The sequence below is a fragment of the Caloenas nicobarica genome, chromosome 11 (assembly GCF_036013445.1).
Source record: "Caloenas nicobarica isolate bCalNic1 chromosome 11, bCalNic1.hap1, whole genome shotgun sequence".
Lineage (NCBI taxonomy): Eukaryota > Metazoa > Chordata > Aves > Columbiformes > Columbidae > Caloenas > Caloenas nicobarica.
Genome location: NC_088255.1, coordinates 18759637 through 18781411, shown reverse-complemented (window position 1 = coordinate 18781411; position 21775 = coordinate 18759637). Strand labels below are relative to the sequence as shown.

The 21775-nt window shown below is 46.6% G+C and overlaps 1 protein-coding gene across 2 annotated transcripts in view; it reads right to left on the bottom strand.

Moving 5' to 3' along the window:
• The window catches only part of GRIP2 (glutamate receptor interacting protein 2), a 258196-nt gene that overhangs the window by 40272 nt on the left and 196149 nt on the right, over positions 1-21775 (bottom strand). For both annotated transcript variants that reach the window (XM_065642370.1, XM_065642371.1), the window contains exons 2-9: positions 19987-20067; positions 16819-16954; positions 15875-16020; positions 12595-12681; positions 12058-12133; positions 11317-11462; positions 5114-5261; positions 4222-4391 (exon numbers count right to left, since the gene is read on the bottom strand). In XM_065642370.1, the coding sequence (XP_065498442.1) occupies positions 4222-4391; positions 5114-5261; positions 11317-11462; positions 12058-12133; positions 12595-12681; positions 15875-16020; positions 16819-16954; positions 19987-20067 (990 nt within the window). The remainder of the gene's footprint in view (positions 1-4221; positions 4392-5113; positions 5262-11316; positions 11463-12057; positions 12134-12594; positions 12682-15874; positions 16021-16818; positions 16955-19986; positions 20068-21775) is intronic.

Below are 21775 nucleotides of genomic sequence, written 5' to 3'. Positions count from 1 at the left end.
ACCCAGGGCAGCAGAAATCACCACAGGCAGGGAGGAGAAGTTAGAGAAAGAAAAGGTGAGAAGCATAAGCCAGGAGATTGTAGAAAAGAGCCTCACACTGGCTCTGAACAAGTAAAGACCCAGCCACAGTGTTTCAAGCACCAGGAGCGAAAATACATCCCCGTGTAACCTCATGACACTTGATGCAAAGTGGCAGAAATCCACCCCTTCCCCGTAAAAATCTCCACATTCTGAGCCAGCGGCCTGACTAAGCCATGCTGGCAGAGCACAGGTGTCGTAACCATTTGCAGTATGTCGTGCGATGTGCAGAACATCCCTCCAGCCACACGTTTCCCATCAAGGCCATCAGTGTTCTCCAACAGCACCGGGGAAACCTCCTTGTGCGGTTTCACACCTTGCTGCCGGAGCTGCCCTCCCAGGGACAAGGCTCAACGCCTTCCGCACATGCCAAGGACTGCTTTGAGCACTTCGCTTGGCTTCAGCAGTGGGTTGTTTAGCGGCTACTCTTGGCCACGAATCCATGGCAGGGTGTGCACATGGATGAAAGACAGGAGGAGCAAAGGGCCACCTCCAGCTCATCAGAACAAAAGGGATTTTATACACTGCTGCTTAAAGGCAGTTACAGAAGGCCACCAACATAGCGAGAGATGCCAGTGCTGTGGCAAACAGCAAATGAAAAACATGGAACCAACATGGAAGACTCTATTCGCGTCCACACAACTGCTTTAGGCTTCAACCCTCACTCCAGCCCAGCACGTGTTGGCAGAGATCCGTTGCAGGGTGACATCCATCACCCCAAAATCCCTTGTCCCAGGAACTGTGGCTTTGCGACATCAGGTCACAATGTCACGAGTCTCCTCTGAAGTGCCTCAGACACCTCCCCAGGCACAGGTCCCTTGTCTGTTCTCACCGATTCCCCTTTTGCCCTTGGCAAGCACAGGGTCAATCAGTTTTCCTCACCCAGCAGCAGTGGGTTTTCTCTCCCAGATCTCTGCACCACACTGTTTGGATCTATTTTCTTCCACGAGGAATTGCTGGTTAATGAGCAAGATTGCAAGTATCCCTTTTATTCGTAAGCATGAATGGCATCCCACAGCAGAGCATCACTGCAGCCACGAGTTCTCGCAGACCTCTGAATCTCGCAACCACTTGCAGTGACCAGCAACCACCTTTCCAGGACGAGATCTCCTCCAGGCTCTGTGTCCTCCAAATAGGCAGAAACTCCACCAGCACTGGCACTACCAGAGCTTTCTGAGGGTGCGCACTTGGCACAGGGCCTCGGTTTATTCAGAGTCCGCCCAGAGATCTCATCTAAAGGTCATCTGTTAGCGCCTTTAACAGTGGAAATCTGTTTTGTGTGTGTGCGTCACAGGCATCAAATCATTTAGGTCAGGATTTCCAACCAATATAGTGAAGATATTTAGGCTTCACTAAACATTATGTGAGTTTAGCACTTATTGTATCAATCTCTTAAAAAATCAATTTCCAGCTCTGGGGTTTCCAGTTTGTGGATTCAAAAGTAAATTCAGAGCCAGGCAGCTCTAAATTAAAAAAAGTAGCTATGTCTAGACAAAAAGAAAAGTTCTTAATAAAATTAAATACTTTGAACATGAGGGATAGAGCTTATGGGCATATATACAAAATCATTTAATCCATTTATAGTAATTAAAACTCTCCCATTTGTCTATAAATACTTAGCTAATATCTGACACAACAGAAAAAAAGTGCCTTTGAAACTCAGCCATCAGCGCATCAGGAAAGAGAAGAGATTTTGGAAAATTCTGTGATAAAAACCTGCAGCAGCCTTCCCCATGCTTTCATACATCATCCCTGCCTGAGGAAACCCATCCATCCCAGCACCGCTCCTGGGCACCATCCTCTCCCGCTGATCTTGTGAGCAGGGCGTAATCCTCCCACAAACTCTCCAAACGCCCCCGGAGCCAGAGAAAAAGCAAACTCAGTTTGACAAATCCCATACTTCAGCATTAGACTGTATTTTTGCATGGCAGCTGCAGCTTCAGATCCCTCTCTACCTCCTCAATAACCGGATTTTGGTTACACGAGAAGCCACATTTAAAAAACATCCTGAGAAGCCCCACACATGCACGTGCTGGAAGGACTCAGTAATGCAGGCGCTGAGCAGGGATGCGTTTGCACCATCTCCCCTCTTCGACTGCTTTCCCCGGGCTTCAGTCCCTTGCCAACCACGACAGTTTGCTTTTGCATGGCCCATTTTTTCCTTACTGCCCCTAGTTTGTTTCCCTAAACTCAGAAAAAGCAGCCTGTGGAGCTGGCACTCAGCACTTGGAGCAGAAGGCAGCATCTCTCCCAAGTCCAAACACAGTTTGCCAACTTTGGTGCGGTTCTTCGACTGCTCACCATGGGCCCCACGGTGCTGTGGCTGGTTACACCAGAGGAGCACTGCTTCGGGAGCTGCTCCTCTTGTCCAATGTGCCTTCATAGAATCATTCTGGTTGGAAGAGACCCTCAAGATCATCGAGTCCAACCATAACCTAACTCTGGCACTAAACCACGTCCCTAAGAACCTTGTCTATACGCCTATTAAACACCTCCACGGATGGTGATTCAACCACTTCCCCGGGCAGCCTGTTCCAATGCCTGACAACCCTTCCAGTGACGAATTTTTTCCTAATATCCAATCTATCCTTCCCATCCCCACCATCACCTCCCTTACCCATCTCCATTAGCACTGATGAAGGTCCAAGCCCAAGCACTGGTCTCCAACTACACACCTCTGCTTCCTGACAGCCATGTGAATGAACAGCATCCTTCCCTATGATCCCTCATGTGTTAGAGCTTGATCAAAGTGGGAACAATTCTTACATCCCTTATTTTTTCATATTAAAGCATTGCAATCACTCTGCCAAGTTGGTGTTCTGTATTTCTGCCACAGTAAACCGATAAGTGTATGGAGGTTTGGGGAAAAAGGCTCTGAACACCTCGAGCTGTCCTTCCACAGATCTTCCTCCTCCTGAGCTGCTTCTGAATGCATATATTGTGAAAGAAGATTAGGACCAGGGCACTAATGGAAGGAGGAGAATAGTTCATTTTAACAGCCATTAAAAGAGGATTATAGCTTTCCATTTTTTCTTAGGCACAAAGGTCAAGTCATCCATTCCCTTTGCTAAACTGCTTTAATTCTGCACAAATTGGACTGGACATGTGAGAGATTTCTTTCTAGACATGGAGATATTATTAGATTTTATGTTTCACTGCATTAAGTTAAATAAGACAACGCAGATATTTTCCTCCTTTCCCCAGACTGCCCTAGAAGAGAATGATGAACTGTGCCCAGGGCTACTGTGCACCAATATTATTAACATGCATATCCCCAAGAGACAAGTGATTGAAAATGGTTGCAAAAAGGGCTGGTACTGAACAGTCATGCCTGAAATACCTGAATTACAAGACCACCAGTATGGACTGTAACAAAACTGCAGGCAGGATTTGCAACAAATCTGCTGGTACTGAGGCTCTCTTCACAGTGAGGTTTACATGAGAGCCTGAGTCAGCCTCTCATATGGAAGGAGAAACTAAAGGTGAGCAACGAGGATGCTCACCAGGGTGAATTCCTGATGACATTTACAGGCATTTGGGGCTTGATTTCACTGGAGCCAGATTTTTTTTTCCTAGTATTTCTTTATGGGGGTGGTGGAAAGCAGCAGTTACAGATGCATTCACTCTACCCCCGGCTGCTCAGACACAGTGGCCATGCAAACAGGCTGGTCCAGCAGATGAACACTTCTGTTACAGCTTTGCTCCCCAGGGAAGTCCAGCAGGACCCCACCTAGATACCGACGTGTCCTTCACAAAGCCTTCCCAGGCATCGGCAAATGAAAACTGAGCTTGGAAATATACTTGCCAGCACCAAGGTTGTTTTCCTCCCTCTCCATTAAAATCTCTTATCTGAGGTACTAAGGAAGCGCTTGCACAGCACTCAGCACTGCAAAACCCTGGGATTCCCAACTCCAATTTCTCCATTCAAGCACAGATGTTACCTTTTTTTTTCCTATTCACACCCTTGAAGAACATCATGTAATCACATGCATTTCATCAAAACATCCTTTTTTTTTTTTTTTTTCCCCTCCACAGATGTCCCTCTTTGGAGTCTCTTGCCAGCACTCAAAAGTAGCAAGAGCCCCAGCAGGGACCTCAAGTGAGTTTTAAGGGGAACCAACAGTGTCTGCACAGAAAACACACCTGTTTCTGGAGGCTTCAAAGGCATCCTGCTTTGGTGAACAGGTAGTATCTCCAGCTTGACGATTTCTGAAGTGGCAGCTAAAAGCTGAGTTGCCTCTAATAAGGAGCAGTGCTCTGTGCTCGTGCCATCAATGGAGAGAATATGGTCACCAATGTGCAACGCGCCACATCTGCAGAGGAAACAGCAAGCGAGGTAATTATACACATGGCCCAAATCCATGTCCTTACAGTTGGGAGCAGAAACATACAAAATTCAACTGTGAATTATTGTGTGAATTCACGTGATTTATTTCCACATCTCATTTTTTTTTTACTTCCAATTTGAACCTTAGGTTTAAGCATTGCTAAAATACCAACGAAGATGGTTCATGCTTGAATCAGTGCTGCTGGTGGCTTGAGAAAGATCTTTTAAGTTTTTAATAGTGCCCACTCACAGCTAGACTGGATTGCTGAGGGCTCACCCAGCCATGTAGTAAATCCTACTACCCAGCAGTTAAGCTCAAAAATACAACTAACCACAGCTAGGGATGCATTACGGTCTGTCTTTCTGCATCTCCGTGTAAAGGCTGAGTAGTTGACTTGCCCATCAGGAAAAGGCTCTAGCAAGAAGCCTCCAGAATAGGTGTTTGCTATTCCAGAGCTGCAGGGCAGTCAGAGCTGAGGTTTTTAAAACAGAGCTCAGCTTTCACATGCACTGAGTTACATTCATTCCCCATGAGGAGTGTCCGCTGGCGTTGGGTTAGATATTTTTAGTACCGTTAGTGCTAAAACCACATAAGCATGGCGATTTCAAGGCAAGGCAGAGAAGAATAGTATATAATGAACACAAGGGGAAAAAAAGCAGCGGAGAAGGGAAAAGCTGAGCTTAGGAGCAGCCTGTTCAGATCTGTACCTGTCCACCACGCTGGCTGGCTTGATCTTGTCGATGACAATGACCTGCTTGTTCCGGTGTGTGGTTGTTGTCAGTGTGATTCCTAGCGTAGATCCCGGAGTCTTTGCTATTTCGACTAGTAAAGGACCTGAAGCATTTGCTACAGTATCTGCAAAACAAGAGAAGCATCTGAAGACACTTCTCAAACAGCCTTTCTAAACGCAGGGGGGTGGCCAACAGCGCTGACTTGCCATGTGTATCATCAAACCTGTAGTTTGGACATCCTACAGGCTGTATCATGAGGTAACTTAACAAAGAAGTAAACTCAAGAAGCAAAATTGCTTCTACACAAAATATATATGATAATGAAGAGATAATACAACAATTCACTCATGGAAACAACCCCTCACCTCTTTTCTGGGGGTTAAATAGCAAGACCAAGAGATTGCTCAAAGGCTGTGTAGCAGTCACATCAACAGTATTAAAAGCACAAAAAAAGGAAGATCAGAAGGACATCACTCTTATGGGCTTCTTCCCAAACAAACAAAAAAAGCAAAGGCACAGAGAAACAGCATCCTACTTTCTGAAGTAACCAGAAGTCTTGTGTGTCAGTCAGCTCCTGTGTGCTTCAGCAACAGCTTCAAAATATCGCCTCAGCTGCTCATTTCAGCTCCTCCAGTGTGACAGTGGGAACAGAGACACAGAGCTACCCACCTGCATGCTCACAAAAGCCTTCTCTCTCTCATCAGACAATACAGGGGTAACTCATGTCTAACAGATGCATTTCTGCAATAAGCTTAATAGATGCTGAAAGTGAGACCATGAAACTCCTACAGAATTGCACCTGTTAGCATAAGCCTGCACCATAGCTATTCATCTCTTCTGAGAAAGAGGGAGGAAAGAGAAAGCCTGTGTCTCTGGCTGATTAGACAGAAATTCCCTCCACCTCTATTATACACGTTTGCTTCCAGATTACGTAAAGCCATTGTGAAAGGGCCGGATTCACAAACGTGTTATCACCACCACCCAACCCACAACCAGCACCCTGGGTGTAGTTTGACCACCCAGAAGAGCACTTCACAGAAACCCAGCCGTCCGCTTCGAAGGAAACGCCAGCAGAGCCCTCTGAGAGCTTGACGCCTCCTTAGCCCTTAATTATTCATAGCAAGGCTTTTCTCCTCCAAAGCTATGCTCCACTAAAAATGCTGATGCTCCTTGGCTCCAAAACTTGACGCATGGCTCATTTTTGCTCCCTGATAAACGGGAGCACTGATGCAGATCTCGGAAGCTAAGCCACAGCAAGGTCTTTCCTGAGATTTGTTGAAGATGCTGAGTCTCTGGAGACAGAAATTTCCCTGGGGATCAGCCAGGGGATGTTCAGGCTCTGGTCTACTCAGCGCTCTTTTTCCCAGGGGAGGAAGGAGGAATGAGCCACGCTAAAGTTTACGCAAGGCTTCAAATAAAACACTGCTTATTCTCTGTTGAAAAGAACCGCTGGGGAGACCTGCAGGCTCCAGCAAAAAGCACAGCCCCAATTCAATCAAAACGTACAGAAAGCACCCAACTAAAGCCTGCGGAAGGTGCACTTAAGCCTTCGGTAGCAAAGGAAGCACCAAGAGACTGAGGATCAATTCCAACAGCAAACACCAGCTATGTGTTGGTTTTGCAGCACATACCCTCTGAAGAGGGACAGAAACTTATATTACACCAGCTGAAGTGAAGGAGATATGAAAAAAAAAATAATGGAAAAAAGATTACTGGAGTAGTAGACCTTTCTTTGCAAGGAAAATACTCAGGTTTTACCCAGCATCCAAGTTTCTCAGCTTTACCAAGTGTTTCCCAGTGTGGGTCTCAGCATGATGATGAGAGAAAAGGGCTTTGGGTACCTTCTCCCATGCCAGGACGTAAGTATCAATAAGACTGTAGGATATCACAGTCCTGCCTCCAGCCCACAGTCCCTCTTCACACAGCATGTGCCATCCCAGCATCCCTTTTCATTCTTACCTCCAGTGGCATAAATGACAATTGCTCCAAATCCATTTTACAGAGGCACTTGTTGGCGAAATACTACACAAGCCTCTACTTATTATTGTAGGGAAAGATTTGGCTCAAATCAAAGGTCAGGAGTCTGCAATTTAGCAATATTTGTGAGGCGTGATTAACATGGAGCTATTAAACTCAAGCTAATTTAAAAAGAAACACAAAGAGGCCAGAGCGGGCCATGCAATAACCTTACCATAGGGAGTCAATTCGTGTTGCTGCTTTGGCACCACGAGGTGGTTTTGCACCATCATGCACAGCAGCAACGTCACCCGGTGTGGAAAAGGCATCTGCGGCTCTCCTGCATTTCACAGCAAATCTCACCTTACTTAAAGCAAGATCCTTTCTCTCAAGCCGAGAGACTCTTAAGTAGTTGTTCTGAAGGCTCAGTATTCATGAGATATTCAACCCAAATGCTGCTCAACATGTACTGAGGGCCAAAAATCACATTGTTGCAGAACAAGCATCAGTGAGGCCAGTGACATGGAGTTTAATGTGGATACAGCAGCTTGCATCATTTCTCTAGGGTTTTGTTACCAAGGAACAGAAAAACCACGTATGCTGCCTTGCACGGCCGTGCGGATTTTCACGTAAGGGTTTGAAAATTTTTTGCAAGCAATGAATCATGCTTCCCAGAGGAGGATGGTACCATTTTACAGATTGGGAAACAGAGGGAGAGAGGAGGAGAGAGGAGGAGAGAGGAGGAGAGAGGAGGAGAGAGGAGGAGAGAGGAGGAGAGAGGAGGAGAGAGGAGGAGAGAGGAGGAGAGAGGAGGAGAGAGGAGGAGAGAGGAGGAGAGAGGAGGAGAGAGGAGGAGAGAGGAGGAGAGAGGAGGAGAGAGGAGGAGAGAGGAGGAGAGAGGAGGAGAGAAGCCAACCCCCTTGCAAATGCAAACAAAATAAACCAAAAACTCCTAGAAGAACCAAACCAGGGAGCTGCCCCCTTCCTGACACAGCCCAGCAACTTGTGATCCCTCCAACTTCACAGGCTCCCTTTCAGCAGATGCCAAGCAGTCACCCATTTGCGGGACACTACCAGCCCTCTGCTCCATCAGCAGGAGAGCCCCTCAGCCCTAAAAAACTCCAGCCTAAAAGCGAATGGGCAGAGGAGCAGCCAGGGGAAGGGAGAGGAGGAGGAGAAGGACACAGCAAATTGCTTTGCTCATTCATCATCTCTGGCAGAGAGCTTCCCCTCCATGAGTCAATCCTAAAGGCTTGGAGCCCAGTGCCTGGTGTGATTGCACACAGAGTTTATTTACAGCCTAACTATTCAAATTCCACCAGTTTCTGGCTGATCAACTCATTGGTTTTGGTTTTATGTTTTGGTTTGGGTCTTGTTGTTGTTGTCATTTTGGTTTTGTTTGTTTGTTTGTTTTTTCTTTGAGTTTTGGTTGGTTGGTTTTGGTTGGTTGGTGTTTTTTTGTTGTTTGTTTGTTTTTACCTCCCCCCTCTTTTTAAAAGGCCCCTGAGATAGAGTGTCACCACAGGAAAGCATCTGCTTATTGCGGATGGCAAAAGGGCAGAGATTTTCCCGATGCCCAAGGGGAAGTGCATGCCCAGTTCGCACTCCTTTTAAATGCAAATGGCAGATTAATTTAATTCCTTTGGTGGCCTTGAGAAATCGCAGCCCATTTGATTAAAAGCCTGCCACAGCCCCATCCCACGCTGGCCTCCCCGGTGACAGCCCGGGGATGCTCGGTGGCGACGGCAAAGCAGCGGCTGTGTCCCTCACACTGAGAGCGGGGTGGCCCCATGCAGCTCATCCTCGGCGCACAGTTTTGGCTGGGAAACCACGCAGACAGCTGGGGAACGCTGTGATTCAACACTCCCCCACAGCAGCCTTGGTCTCTCACCAAGGACAGATGCAGAAAAACAATTTTCCCTCCTCGAGGGTCAGCCCGCACCACCCCTGCGTGTGCGGCTGCAGCAGAGCGCGAGCGCCATGTAAAAACCTCTGTTTTCCCTGGGGATGAACAGGCCAAGCACCGCTTCATGGTGTCGCCAGCTCTTATAATGAATCAAGTGAACTGCGTGACCGCATGTCCCCCTCAGCCCCTTCAGCAAGTTTTTGAAATGGGAATTAAGAGTGCTCCCTTCAGGCTAATAACATCCCTACACTACTCCCAGCACCTGCTCTTCCCTTCCCTCATCATCTTCCTGTGGCTGGTAAAGAGAATGTCTGTAATAGCTGTGATTTGGGGATGATGCACTCATCTCCTGATGCAGTTATTAGCTGTTGCCTGGCAAAACTGTCTGCAGAGATTGTTTTAAGCTACACGTTCTGCATCATCTTGCCTTAAAAGCAAGCAGGGCAAATATATCCCTTCACAGGGTTGGGGAGACGCACTCTCACTGCAGAAATTATCTAAGAAAGGGGCTGGTTTTACATCTTGGGAAGTATCTGGTTGTGGCCCACTGTATAGCAACACAAGATGGAGAATCACTGCATAAAACCCTCCCATCACTCTGTGTTCACTCAGCCCTAACCGTTTTACATGGGAGAGTTACTCAGTAAGAAATACCAAGACACCTTCGTGGCTATTTCTGCTCCAAGTCAGGTTTTAAAACAATCAGCTTTCTGCAACACGGGCACCAGGGGATTGTACAAACAACAAAATCCCAAAAAGACAGCCTATTTCCCATGCACCATTAATTACTTGCTACTGTTCAGACTTGACAGCTCTGTGCAAAATCCCTCTGCAACTCCCCAGCCCAGCCAGCCTGCGAGGAGAGGAACGGGCAACTCCTACTGACCACTGCAGGGTAACCACGCTCACAATCACATAGAAAAGCAGAAAATAGAGTTTGGGTAGTTTCTGGTTTCCACCATTTAGGTGTCTCCTCTTTTTCATGAATACCAGCCCATTTCTAAAGCTGCTCCGGTAGCGTGGCAGAAGCTGGGCAGCGTGCAGGCAATGGCTCAGGCATCAGGTTTTCCTTCCAGCTCTCCCAGTGGAGAACGTGCCTGCGTGGTACCAGGTCCCGGCAGCCTCCTCCCCTGGGGAGATGCAGTATGTCCACGCTTGCGGAGCTTCTGCTGGAAGGAAGGGGAAATTCGGGGAGGAGGGTAGGAGACTCAAAAGGAAGCAGAAAACCCTCAGGGCAGGCACAAGGAGCTGCCTTATACTGAAGCAACCCTCTTGCACATTGCATGGAGCGAGTTCTGGCGTTCACAGCTCTCTTTCCTTAGGGGTTGCACAGTATTAAACTCTCTCAGCTGCAGATCCTTTTTATTTCCCTCCTCACTGACAAATCAGAAAGCAACCTGCTATCACAGACTCCTATTCCTCACCTGATCCTAGGCTCAGATACGCTGGACTGGTTTGCGAGATTTGCAAAAAAGACTCCAACCTAGTCCAGCTTATGGCTCCAGTGGAGGCGAAAACCCCTCTGGAGATGTATATGCAACATCAAAATATAATGCATGGCTCAACGAGCTTCCAGAACCAATACAGCTTCGGACTCTGTGGTAACCTTAAACTCATTAATGACACTCCCTGCAGTAACAGCTGTGTGTCACAAAGTCAGCTCAAAATGACTTTACAGTAGCTAATAATAAACCCTCTCCCAGGGCTTGAAACTGAAAATCAAATGAAAAAAAAAAAAAATAACACCAGCCCTCCAAACCCTCGAACTTAACATCTACATTGCAGAACACTTTTTAGAAATATCCATCCTCTGCTCTCCAGTAAATTCTGTCCTTTTGGGGTCAATCAGTTGATCACTTCTCATTTATTTCAGAAGCAGATCTGAACTAACGGTTCTAAGAAAGGGAATAGCTCCAGAATTAAGCAGGGTCAAAATTCAGAACCGAAGCCACAGCCACATCAAGTCTCTGCCTGCTCGCAGCTCAGTCCCCTGCACACATTTAATAGCGGCATTTGCAGTACTGGCAGAGCACTCCAGTCCCCTTTAACTCTGACTTCTCCTATGCCCTTTTTGCCTACATTAGAAAAATCCCCTTTCTCCTCCTCTAAAACCAGTCATCACTCCCATCGAGACACATCATCGGATAAGGACGTTTCAACTACGTTCAACTAAGCCGGCTTTGAACTTGACGCCCTCCACCCACATTGGCAGCGCATAGTTCAGCAATTTTTCCACAAGTCTCCCGGTTACTGTGTCTAGTCTCGCATACTTTCCAGGCAGTCAGAGGAAATGTCACCACAACCGTCTTGGCCTTACCCATGATGGTCACGTCGTACTCGATCTGGAAAAGTGCCTCCTGGCTGCACTGCCGCAGGATGTTGAGGGCATCGGCGTGGGTCATGCTGTGCAGGGGGATCCCATCCACGCTCAGCAGCCTGTCCCCGATTTTCAAGGACCCCTCCCTGTAGGAAGCCACAGGCAAAAGGAGTTTTTGTGTATATGTGTATGTATATATTTCTATTAAGATATGTTTTCTATATATATTTTTATATAGCTATCTATATTTTGTATATATATTTAATATACCTGTATATTTAGTGTGATATACGTGTGTCTGTAGATATAGATATTAAAAAAAAGTCAATTACTTCAATCCTGTAGGAACCGAACACTCCTTGGGACAGTAGTTTGGGTTATTTATAGTACCAGGCCCATCATATTAAATTAGCAGTATGAGAATAGACTGCCTCCTGCTTTCTACCACCGCATCAGCTCTTCATCTGCACAAGGTTAATTAAGTGGCTGCCTCCAGAAGAGGAGCTGCTTCTTATAATTATAACACCTACACATGGGTCAAGCCTATGAGCACCAGACCCATGCTCCCCACACACCACAGGTCCTACACCACCTGTGACATTTCACACCGCCAGCATGAGAAGCCTTGGGGAGAGACCAGCAAGGAGGACAAGAAGAACGCATGTCCAAGAGCACAGCGAGAGCTGCTGGTCTGTCTTGTGAAAGCAAAAGCAAAAGCTGGAGGTGCAAGATGAGCATTACCTGTCTGCTGGGCCACCCGGCCTCACGTAGGTGAGCACCAGAGGTCTGGACTTATGCCAGTCTTCGTGGGCTCCCCCTGTAATCAAACCAGGAAAGCCGTAAGTCACTGGAGGCTCGAAAGTCTGAATGAGAGTGCTGAGAATGGAGAGACATTAATCATATAACAGCTGACACAGCCTGAGAGGAAAAAGACTGCCCTGGATTATGCAGCCAGCAGCCCTTGCAGGCTGCATGGGATGCTCTCCAGGACACACTTCCACTCCTCAGCAGAGGTTTATAGAATCACAGAATAGTTTGGGTGGGAAGGGACCTTCAAAGCTCATCCAGTGCCCCCCCTGCCATGAGCAGGGACATCTTCACCAGCTCAGGTTGCTCAGAGCCCCGTCCAGCCTGGCCTGGGATGTCTCCAGGGATGAGCCATCTCCTGCCTCTCTGGGCAATTATGACATTCATGTTCTTACTTTTCTCTTCCCATGTCCTGAATCACCCCTGCCAGTGACTGTCCCCTTTTTGTTTTTCACTGGAGAAGCCACTAACCTCTCAGCACAAAGCCAAAGCTGTTGCCTTCCTTGTAGAGGGACACCTCGATGGTCTTGGGAATAATGCCGGCACTGCTCTCTGGCACTAAAGGAAGAGAGAAAGATTCAGTTACCCCCAGCCAAGCCTTTTCCACACCGCTTTGCAAAATAATACCAAAAATCTATCCAAAAGGCATGAAATGAAAATCCAGCCCCATACCTATATTGTATCTTCCCTGTCTGGAGGTTAAAAAAGCCTGACCCAAACACGTGAACCAACCATCCTGTTTTGGGATGATTTCACCAGCTCAGTGTTGTGCATCTGCCCTCAAATTTGTCTTGGTTAATACTCTGACATTCAAGTAAAACCACCTCGTTTATCAACTGCCATTAATGTGTTCAGCATTACTCAAAAGCCAGAAGCTTCTGCCGCAGATGGAAACTTATTAAAAAAACCAGCAGCAGCATAAGGAGTGAAGTCACTGGCTGACCTTAAAGAAAATGAAAATCCCAAATCCTCAGTGCAAAAGGTTGGAGTATTTTTACCCTATCTCTCATATTTTGACTTTAAAAAAGATTAAGTTAATCCTTTAAACTGATCCTAGGGGCAATTCAGTAATTTTATGTTAAATACACAGTACTGTTTAACGTACAAAAGTAAAGAGAAAAAGAAAGAAAACTGTTTCTATCCCTCACCATCCTCCGCTATTTAATGATTTATTTGAACTACTGCAGTGAATATGTGACAATTTCCCAGTCTTCTCCATCCTGAACAGCACATGGCATTTACGCCTGGTCCACTCCGAGAAGATCAATTCCTAATCTTCAAACCAAGTGCAATGAATGGCCACAAGGGTAATCAGAAAAAAAAAAAAAAAAAAAAAGACTGAGAGCTTGACTTCAACCTGGCAAATCGGAGCTGAAGTCTGCACCGACATCTCCCCTCGGCTCAGGAGGGGGTTCTTGAAGCGAATCTCCCCACCATCCTCACTGACCACCTCAGTCCTCACAGCCAAGCACTCAAATTAAGGTTAAACTAACCCTTAAACTAACCCGAAAGGTGTACAGTGGAGGTCTGATACTGCCTTGCAGGCAGGCAGCCCTGGGACCAGGCTACAGCGAGGCCAAATAAACCCCCAAAACATTGTGTCCCCCTCCAGGTGCTTTGCTGCTGCTGCTGTGCCCAGGCTGCTGACCGGGACGCAGCCCAGGATTCCTCCAGAAGGGAGAAGCTGAGGGCACAAGAAGGCTCCCAGCTAATGGGTGTTACTCACATATCAAGTAAAGAGTACAAAGCATCCAGAAATGAGGTCGGAAACTATTCCATTTCTGTCCTAAGCATCCAAGCATGAAGTTCTGCAACTGCCTTTTTGTAAGATCAGTGGGCAGCGGGGAAACCTAAGCTAAAGTTTAATGCAGGACTTAGTTTGTTTATGAAAGAGGTGATACGACATACTAGCCTGAAAACTAGACTTGGACTTGCAAGGTCTCTTCCAAAGCAGGAAATAATAGAGTGGGGAGAAAAATTCAAACCCATAAGCACAAGTGATTGAATTGCACTCGATTTCTTCTCTTTGCCCAGGGAAAGAGAGAGAATGAGAGAGAGAGGCAGGTGCACAGAGTAATAACAGCCCCTCACTGCAGCTAAAAGCCCACAATGAACAGGAGCACGGCAATAATTGACAATTCTCTGTAGTTTGCAGTGCCTCTTTGTTTGGATTAGTCACAAAGAGCATCAATAATCTCATTGGAGTCACTGTTTCAATGTGCTCTTCCCCGCTCGCTCCGAGGTGGGCACATTTTGCGTCGCTGCTATTGATCGAGCCATGCGGTATTGGCATCGCTCCCTCGCCGGTAAGCACAGCTCATCGGATTCCTGACGGCCGGGCTCACAGCTGAGGAGCAAGGTTAAGAGCTGTCATCTCTAGTGAGCACGGGAACACAGAAAACTTGAACCACAGGGGTTTTGTTTGTTTTCCCAGGGTTGTATGCAAAAGCTAACTAACGTTTAGTTAGCTAGAACAGAGAGGAATGACGGACAGAGGTTCAGCTAATTCAGATTTACGTTTTTTCTTCTTAGGGCTTTATATAGTAATCTATACATTCAGTACTTTTCATGTAAAGGCAGAAGCTATAGCAAAGCTATGAAGCATAAGATAGCTTCCTATCTGGGGCAAAATATTTAGATTTCATTAGTTTTGTTTTTCCTGTCATCTTATTTTTAGTTGTTCTATTTCTCCTGCCCAATCATCCTCTGACTGATCTGGGTAACAGAATGAGTAATAACTGGGGAGATCGTTTTCACAATGGAAAGACTGTGATGAGAGACTGTATCGAGGAATTTGTTTTAATCAGTACAAACAAATCGGAGCAAGAGCACACAGTCTCCCACGCCAGGACACAAGCCCTGGCTGTGTGCATTGGGCTTGCCAGCTTCTGCCAGGGACCCTTAGCTGGCGAGCAGATTGCTTCAGCTCCCCTTCTGAAAACACATCGCATTTCAAAGCATCTTGAGGAATAACGGCACTTGCCACCGTTCAGAAAACAGGATCACAGAATCACAGACTGGTTGGGGTTGAAGGGACCTCTGGAGATCATCCAGTTCAACCCACCTGTTAACGCAGGGTCACCAGAGCAGATCGCACAGGGTCGCATCCAGTCGGGTTTGAATGTCTCCAGAGGAGACTCCACACCCGCTCTGGGCAGCCTGGTCCAGGCTCTGGCACCTCAAAGTAAACAAGTTTCTCCTCATATTCAGATGGAACCTCCTGTGTTTCAGCCTGTGTCTGTTGCCCCTCATCCTGTCCTTGGGCACCACTGACAAGAGTCTGGTCCATCCTCTTGACACCCACCCTGGAGATATTTATCAGCATCAATAAGATCTCCTCTCAGCCTTCTCTTCTACAGGCTGAACAGACCCAGCGCTCTCTGGCAATACGTGCTTAAGACTGAATAAAACCTCCCATAGCCACGCTCTAAAAGGGAAAAAAACATTCCGAAGCAGCATCAGGAGGCAGATTGGCCTGTGCGACACCAAGTCACTCCGAGGCAAGACAGAGCTAATCAGCCATCTCCCGCCGGTGTGCATGAACAGGCACCCACTGTGCTGGAAAAAGCGCTCTGCTCCCGCTGCACACAGCTCCGCAGCATCCCAGCGCTGCGAGCAGATGAAGGCAGAACGTCAAAATGCCCCCGGACTCTGCCTTGGCCATGACAGCTAACGCACGAGCAAGCCCATGTGCACCCCAGGACAAAAAGCAGCCAAGAAAAGGGAGCAGCATTATCCGAGAGGCACCCACCGGCTGGCGGGAGCTCATACTCGACTTCCAGCACTACCCTTTCGCCCACGTTTTTCAGCAGGCTGATGATCTCGTCGTGCCGCAGCTTGGTCAGGTTAATGCCATTCACCGACTTGATGTAATCCCCGACATTCAGCTGGTCGCTCCTGTGAATAAAGAAAAAAAAAAAAAGGGCAGTGGTAGCACAAATTCTCTGCTACATTCAGCATGGATGTGCCTGGTGAAGCTTTAGGAACTGGGGGACGTCCTGAACAAGCCACCAACGCTGGGCTGATCTCAGCTGTCTGATCGCATGTGCCTGCTATCAGAGAGAAGTGCTAAAATCAACGCTATCTATCTTTCCCGGTGGCAAGTGTTCAGATCTGTACATACAGCAACAATCGTGATGTACGTGTTCACAGCCTCTCTTTTTGTTGCTCAATTCCCATTCACGTAGAGCAATCAGTCAAAGAGAAGCACAACAAGAGATGTCTGAAAAAAAAAAATCCAGCACGGAATAAGAAAACATCTTTCCTCTTGCCTGGTTTTTGTAAAATTGTTCAATTACCCCTTCCTTTTCTTTGCTTCTTGGAGACTTTCTTTCTCATTCCTTTTCTGAGCCAATAACATTACTTACACACTCAGTATTCAGAACAGATACAATATTAAACCACTTAGCTTGATCAAGATGTATTGTACCATGCAGCTCTCCTGACAAGGCTGCCTAATTTCACAGAATCCCAAATATCCCTACACAAAACTTCAGAGCATAATTACACAGAGCATGAGAAATAACTCAAAATAGATGTTCTACTTACTGAAGCAACTACTTTGCATTCTGGGGCACTCAAAAAAAGGCAGTCGGCTACCAACTATTTTATTTATAACGATATTCAGTAGATAGAATGCACAACTATTCCTCTCCAGTTTTACTGTGCTCTCTGCATCCCATTTTGGCTTCTCACCTTGCAGCCAGTCCTCCTGGCCTCAGATTGGAGACTCTTGGCTTTCCGTCTTTGTCTGTGCCACCTGAAATGGTTAACCCGAGGGTGCTTCCTTCCTTCTTAATCAGCTCCACGATGGTGACCCCTCTGAACTCCTCTGAAAGATCAGGAATGAAGAAAAACATCTCAGTGGAAGACACATTCCTCCCAATCCCGAGGACACCATTTTCCTACAGGTGGTGGGAGAGCAGACCTGGGATGATTTATATGATTAGTTTCAGTTTATTGAAAATGAACTTGTGAAACAGAAGTTTGACCTGTTGGACCTGCAGCAGTGGAGGGAAAGTGTTGCATGCGCGTCTTGCAGGCAAGACCAAGCAGGACAAAGCAGAGGAGTGAGGGCTTCCGAAAGGATAAATCTTTGTGTTTCAAGGTGCTGGTAGCAGTGGAAGAACTCAAAACCAAGAGCGATGGCATCTGGGCAGTGGTCTAGGGACGTTACCTGAGGAATTATGTTTGATATGGAGTGGGGTGGGTGGTAGGAGGGCTGCATGACAGGCAGTCACAATTACCAGGTAGGAGGATGCTGTGGACCTGCAGTAGCTGCCTGGATGGACAGAACAGGGTGGCTCTTAAAAAATTGTGATTTAAAAAAATACCACGAGACATCAATACAGTTGGGACATAAAGAACATAATGTGGAGAGGGGGTGGGATCCTGCCGTCAGCAGGGGAAGGAGCGGGGAGGCATGAACATACATTCACAGCAGTTTCCCACGCATCTGCACCTGGTCTAAGTTAAACTTCCTCCATATCGCCCACCTCATCTGCAGCTGGAATTGAAGACACGAATCACTTTTAAAATCTGGTTCCACATGCACTGCAAGCCATAATGTGTATGGCAGGGCCAGGCTTGGGGGATGATGCCTAAACTATTCCAGCTTCTGGATTTGACACAGAGGAGGGGAGCACGTTAGCAGGAGAGCCAGCACCAACCCAAGGAAAGATCAAGAGCTCTGCGGGCTTGGCATAAGGCACCTCTGTGTTAATCCACACGACAGCACTCATACTCTTTGCTCAAAGGAGGACCAACATAGGACAAATCAGATGACTTTCATGCCTTGCCAGAGCCTCCTCTAAGAAGCTTTTGCAGAATTTGTCTACAACAACATGATCCATCCACCTCTGATACCTCTGGTGCGTTGAAATCTCCCACAATTTTACAGGAGGAGAAGAGTTTCCCTCGCAGAGGGTGCCCTTCTCCAAGGCTGTGGCAGGGGAAGGTGGTGATGAGCACATGGCAAACAGCAGTCCTGCAGCTGTGGAATAAAACCCACGCTGAAAATGGCCCAGGAGGTTGTTTGCACAGCAAACCACATCAGGCTTAAATGAGATATTCTATTTGGAGAGGGAACATTTGAAATCTCTTCCACACTATGATTTCCAGAGCATGGCAGGGTCTCTGAAATAGCATATTGACACAGAAGATCCATGCTTGTGCAGGGCTTCCCCCCTCCATCCGCTTTCACTGGGAGAAAACACAGTGTCATTTGGCACTAGCACTTTCCTCCTTGTGTAATGCCACCAAGGCACCAGAAATTGCCCCTCACTTCGAGCCCTACCATGCAATACCTGTTTTGTAGAACGCTCCTAAGAATAACCCATACACTTGATTAACGCAAGTGGGGAACCTCTTTGCAATCTAGTGCCAGTCTGGAAGGCATTCAGGCACTGCTGGAAACCCATTTAACGTGGCACTGGCAGCTCGTTGTGAGACGTCAGGTCCATAATGCTTCTGCTTTTTAAACTCAGTTTTGATCCCTTGCCAACTACAGTAACTTAAGTCTTCAATTCACCGGCCCAGGATCCCAGGGTCTGCCAGAAACTTTGTGGGGGCTCCCTACCGTGCTGGAAGGAACACCATCCGGCACTATCCTGCAAATTTCCTCTCAACTACAGACAGGACTGATCAACACAGATGGTACCACAAGGGGAGATTATTAGCTCCTCAACGGGATTTAATTTTGATCCTTGATAAGTGCTTAAAATGAGAACTCCCAGAGTGCAATTACCCATTGTTATGGGTTCAAGGAGAAATCACTGCTCCGAAAAAAGGCAAGTCCCTAAGATCTATCTATCAAGGTAAGCAATAAGGGGTTTTGACCAATGCCTCTATAAATCTACTGCTGCTATTATAGACGTACACACAGAGATGTAAAAGTGAACTGGTTAAGCAGAAACTGGTCCTTCAAGACATAGTCTTTAAGTACCGTACGATAGCAGCCTTGTATTCCTTCTATTGGCATATAAGCTTGGATTTTGCTGCTCAAAGCATTCCAGGGCAAAAGATCATACCTCAATTTTGCCCTTGCCATTGAGATGCCTTGAGCTGGGGTCATTGGACATATTGGCTCTTACGACTGAGGACTCCGCTTCTCTCCATCAGGGCTGCAGTACGGTGGCAACCGTGTCGTGGCAGCCCCAGAGGATGCAGAATATCCGCTAAAAAATTGCTAAATGATGAAGCAAGAGCAAAAGGGTCCTGTTTCCTCCCCAGCCCCTACGACACACTAAACCAAACCTGTGACTGGGCCAATTAATGATCAGAAGTCAAAATCAAGTCCCAGGCTTTATTAGGAAGGAGACGAGCCGTCCAGAGCAGCCCATCCAAAGCTGCTGGCAGACAAAGCCCAGCACCACCAGCAGCAAACGTGCCCCATTTCTCCACTCCCTCTTCAGCCCCTGGGGGTGTTTCCGCACGGGAAGGTTTATCTCACACACAAATGTGCTGTGACTGACTAAATAGCAAAACAAACTTAGTCATATGTGGGAAATACGAAGCTTGCCAGATGCTGCCAGTCTCCCTTCCTACTCGGCGAGCTCGGACGTGGCAGCGCTTCTTCTCTCTCTCCTTTGCTGCTGCTTTCCTCTCTGTGGGTATCATCCCCGGCCAGGAACCAGTCCTTTCCCAGCTCCCCGTAACCACCAGCAAAAGCTCCACACCAGACTATGATTGCACCAGCAACATACTGCTCACCGAGACTGGTCACTACCATCCATTTCTGCCCTCCAGCAAAAGCCTTGCTGATAGATGCACCAAATGGGTGTTTTGGGGGGTTTTGCCCACTTTAGGGGTAGCCAGGTAAAGTGTAATGGATGTTTTGGAGCAGGAGCTGATCCCCGCCTTTACCTGGGATGCTTTGCCTCCTGGAGACCAAGGCTGCGTCCATCCCGCCGGAGTCCTTGCTCCCCTTCGAGTAAGGGCCATCGTCTGCGAGCAAAACCAACACAGAAACTGAAATTAGTACCAAAAAGCAACAAACAACACAACCAGAGCACTACAAAAAGTTTGTCCTGGTGACTCCAGAATTGGGATCACATCCATATCACAGACTACAAGTGAGAAAAAACAATACCAGCTCTGGCTTTGCACTGCACCATGTGGGCTCACTTTTTAGAGAGGGAGGGAAAGAAACAAGAAGGCAATAACATTATCTGATTTATTCCTCTTGGAGCTAATCCGTTAGGAGAGAAAAAAAATTCCCTTACTCCTGTAATTATGTGGAACAGCTGAGGACAGAGAAAGCTGTGGCATTAGTCTCACAATTTTTAAGTCTGTCATTATGCTTGTGAAGAAACTTACGGTCTTTGGAAATGGAGTTATACATCAGGACACTAACAGGGCACTAAATCACTATACTTGAACAAAATTGCCTATTCTTATAGATCCCATTATTTCAAAGTCACATTTTCCTGCTGCTCTTCCAGCCTCTGCACAATATAGAGAGCACCTTCTCTTAAGTGATTTAAAAAAAGAAAGTCAAAGGAAAGAGAAAATAGTATTATGCACTGTAAATGCACCACCCAGCATAGGTTAAAATTTTAAATTAGAAGTATTAAAACATCTTTGTATTCGCCTGTTAAAAGACTCCTACATGGCATAGAGGTTATTTGCAGAGAAGGGAGCATACTTCTGCAGATTTCATTGCCATCCATCTAAAATGTCTATTTTTATGGCATTTCCTAAAAAGCTGATGCTTTTCCAATCAATAATTTCCAGTAACCATGTAGTATCAAATAACTCCCATTCTCAGTGACCATATTCCTGGATTGCCCTTCCCAATTTTTCAATAACTGTGAAGGTTTAGAAGTTATGCGTGATAGTATAAATATGGTTCACTGAAAATCTTATCCATTTATTCCTGTTCACAGCCCTTATGTAATTTACATTTAAGTTACAGAGAAGTTTTTGTCTCGCTGCATACAAAGGGAACAACGACTTTTGTTCAGCCCAATTCAAGACACTGGTCTGATGGTGTAAATTGAATCATATAGGTTACACTTAACCACTAGGAGATGAATTTTGCTCAAGGGCCTGAACGTTTTTAAAAGTAAAATGAAATAAGGTCCCATAAAAAAAAAATAATAATCTAGTTTTAATTCTTGTTGCTGAAGTAACTTCACAAGCTGACAAAATTCAGTGAAAAGTTTTGCCTCACTCAAACTTGCACTTTCAAGCACAAAGGAGTTTCAGCTGAAAAATAAGCACCATTTAGCTTTTCAGCCCAAATTTTGCAGCCCACAGAGGGATAACGTAGATGTCCAGACCCTGGACTCTTCTCCTGCATCGCTTTGAATGTTTCTCCATCGCCACTAAACTGAAGATTTCTAATGAAGCAAGAACTGGCACTTGGCACTAGACCATCACCAAGCTATGCCAAGCCACTGCTGCCAAAACACACTGAACCTTGACAACCAAGCAGCCAGGACCTCTGTGAAACAGGGGGAAAAAAACTCTGGCTTTCAAAAAATAAGGGTAAGAACGTGCTGGATAAAACAGCACTGCCCTGACCATCGAGATCTTGCAGCGTTACTCAATGCTGACAGTGAAAACAGCAGCACTTGGCTACACAATTACAGCAAGCACCACGGCGAGCCGTTGGTTTCAGATAGGTGCTGGTACAGCCTGGCATCAGCTC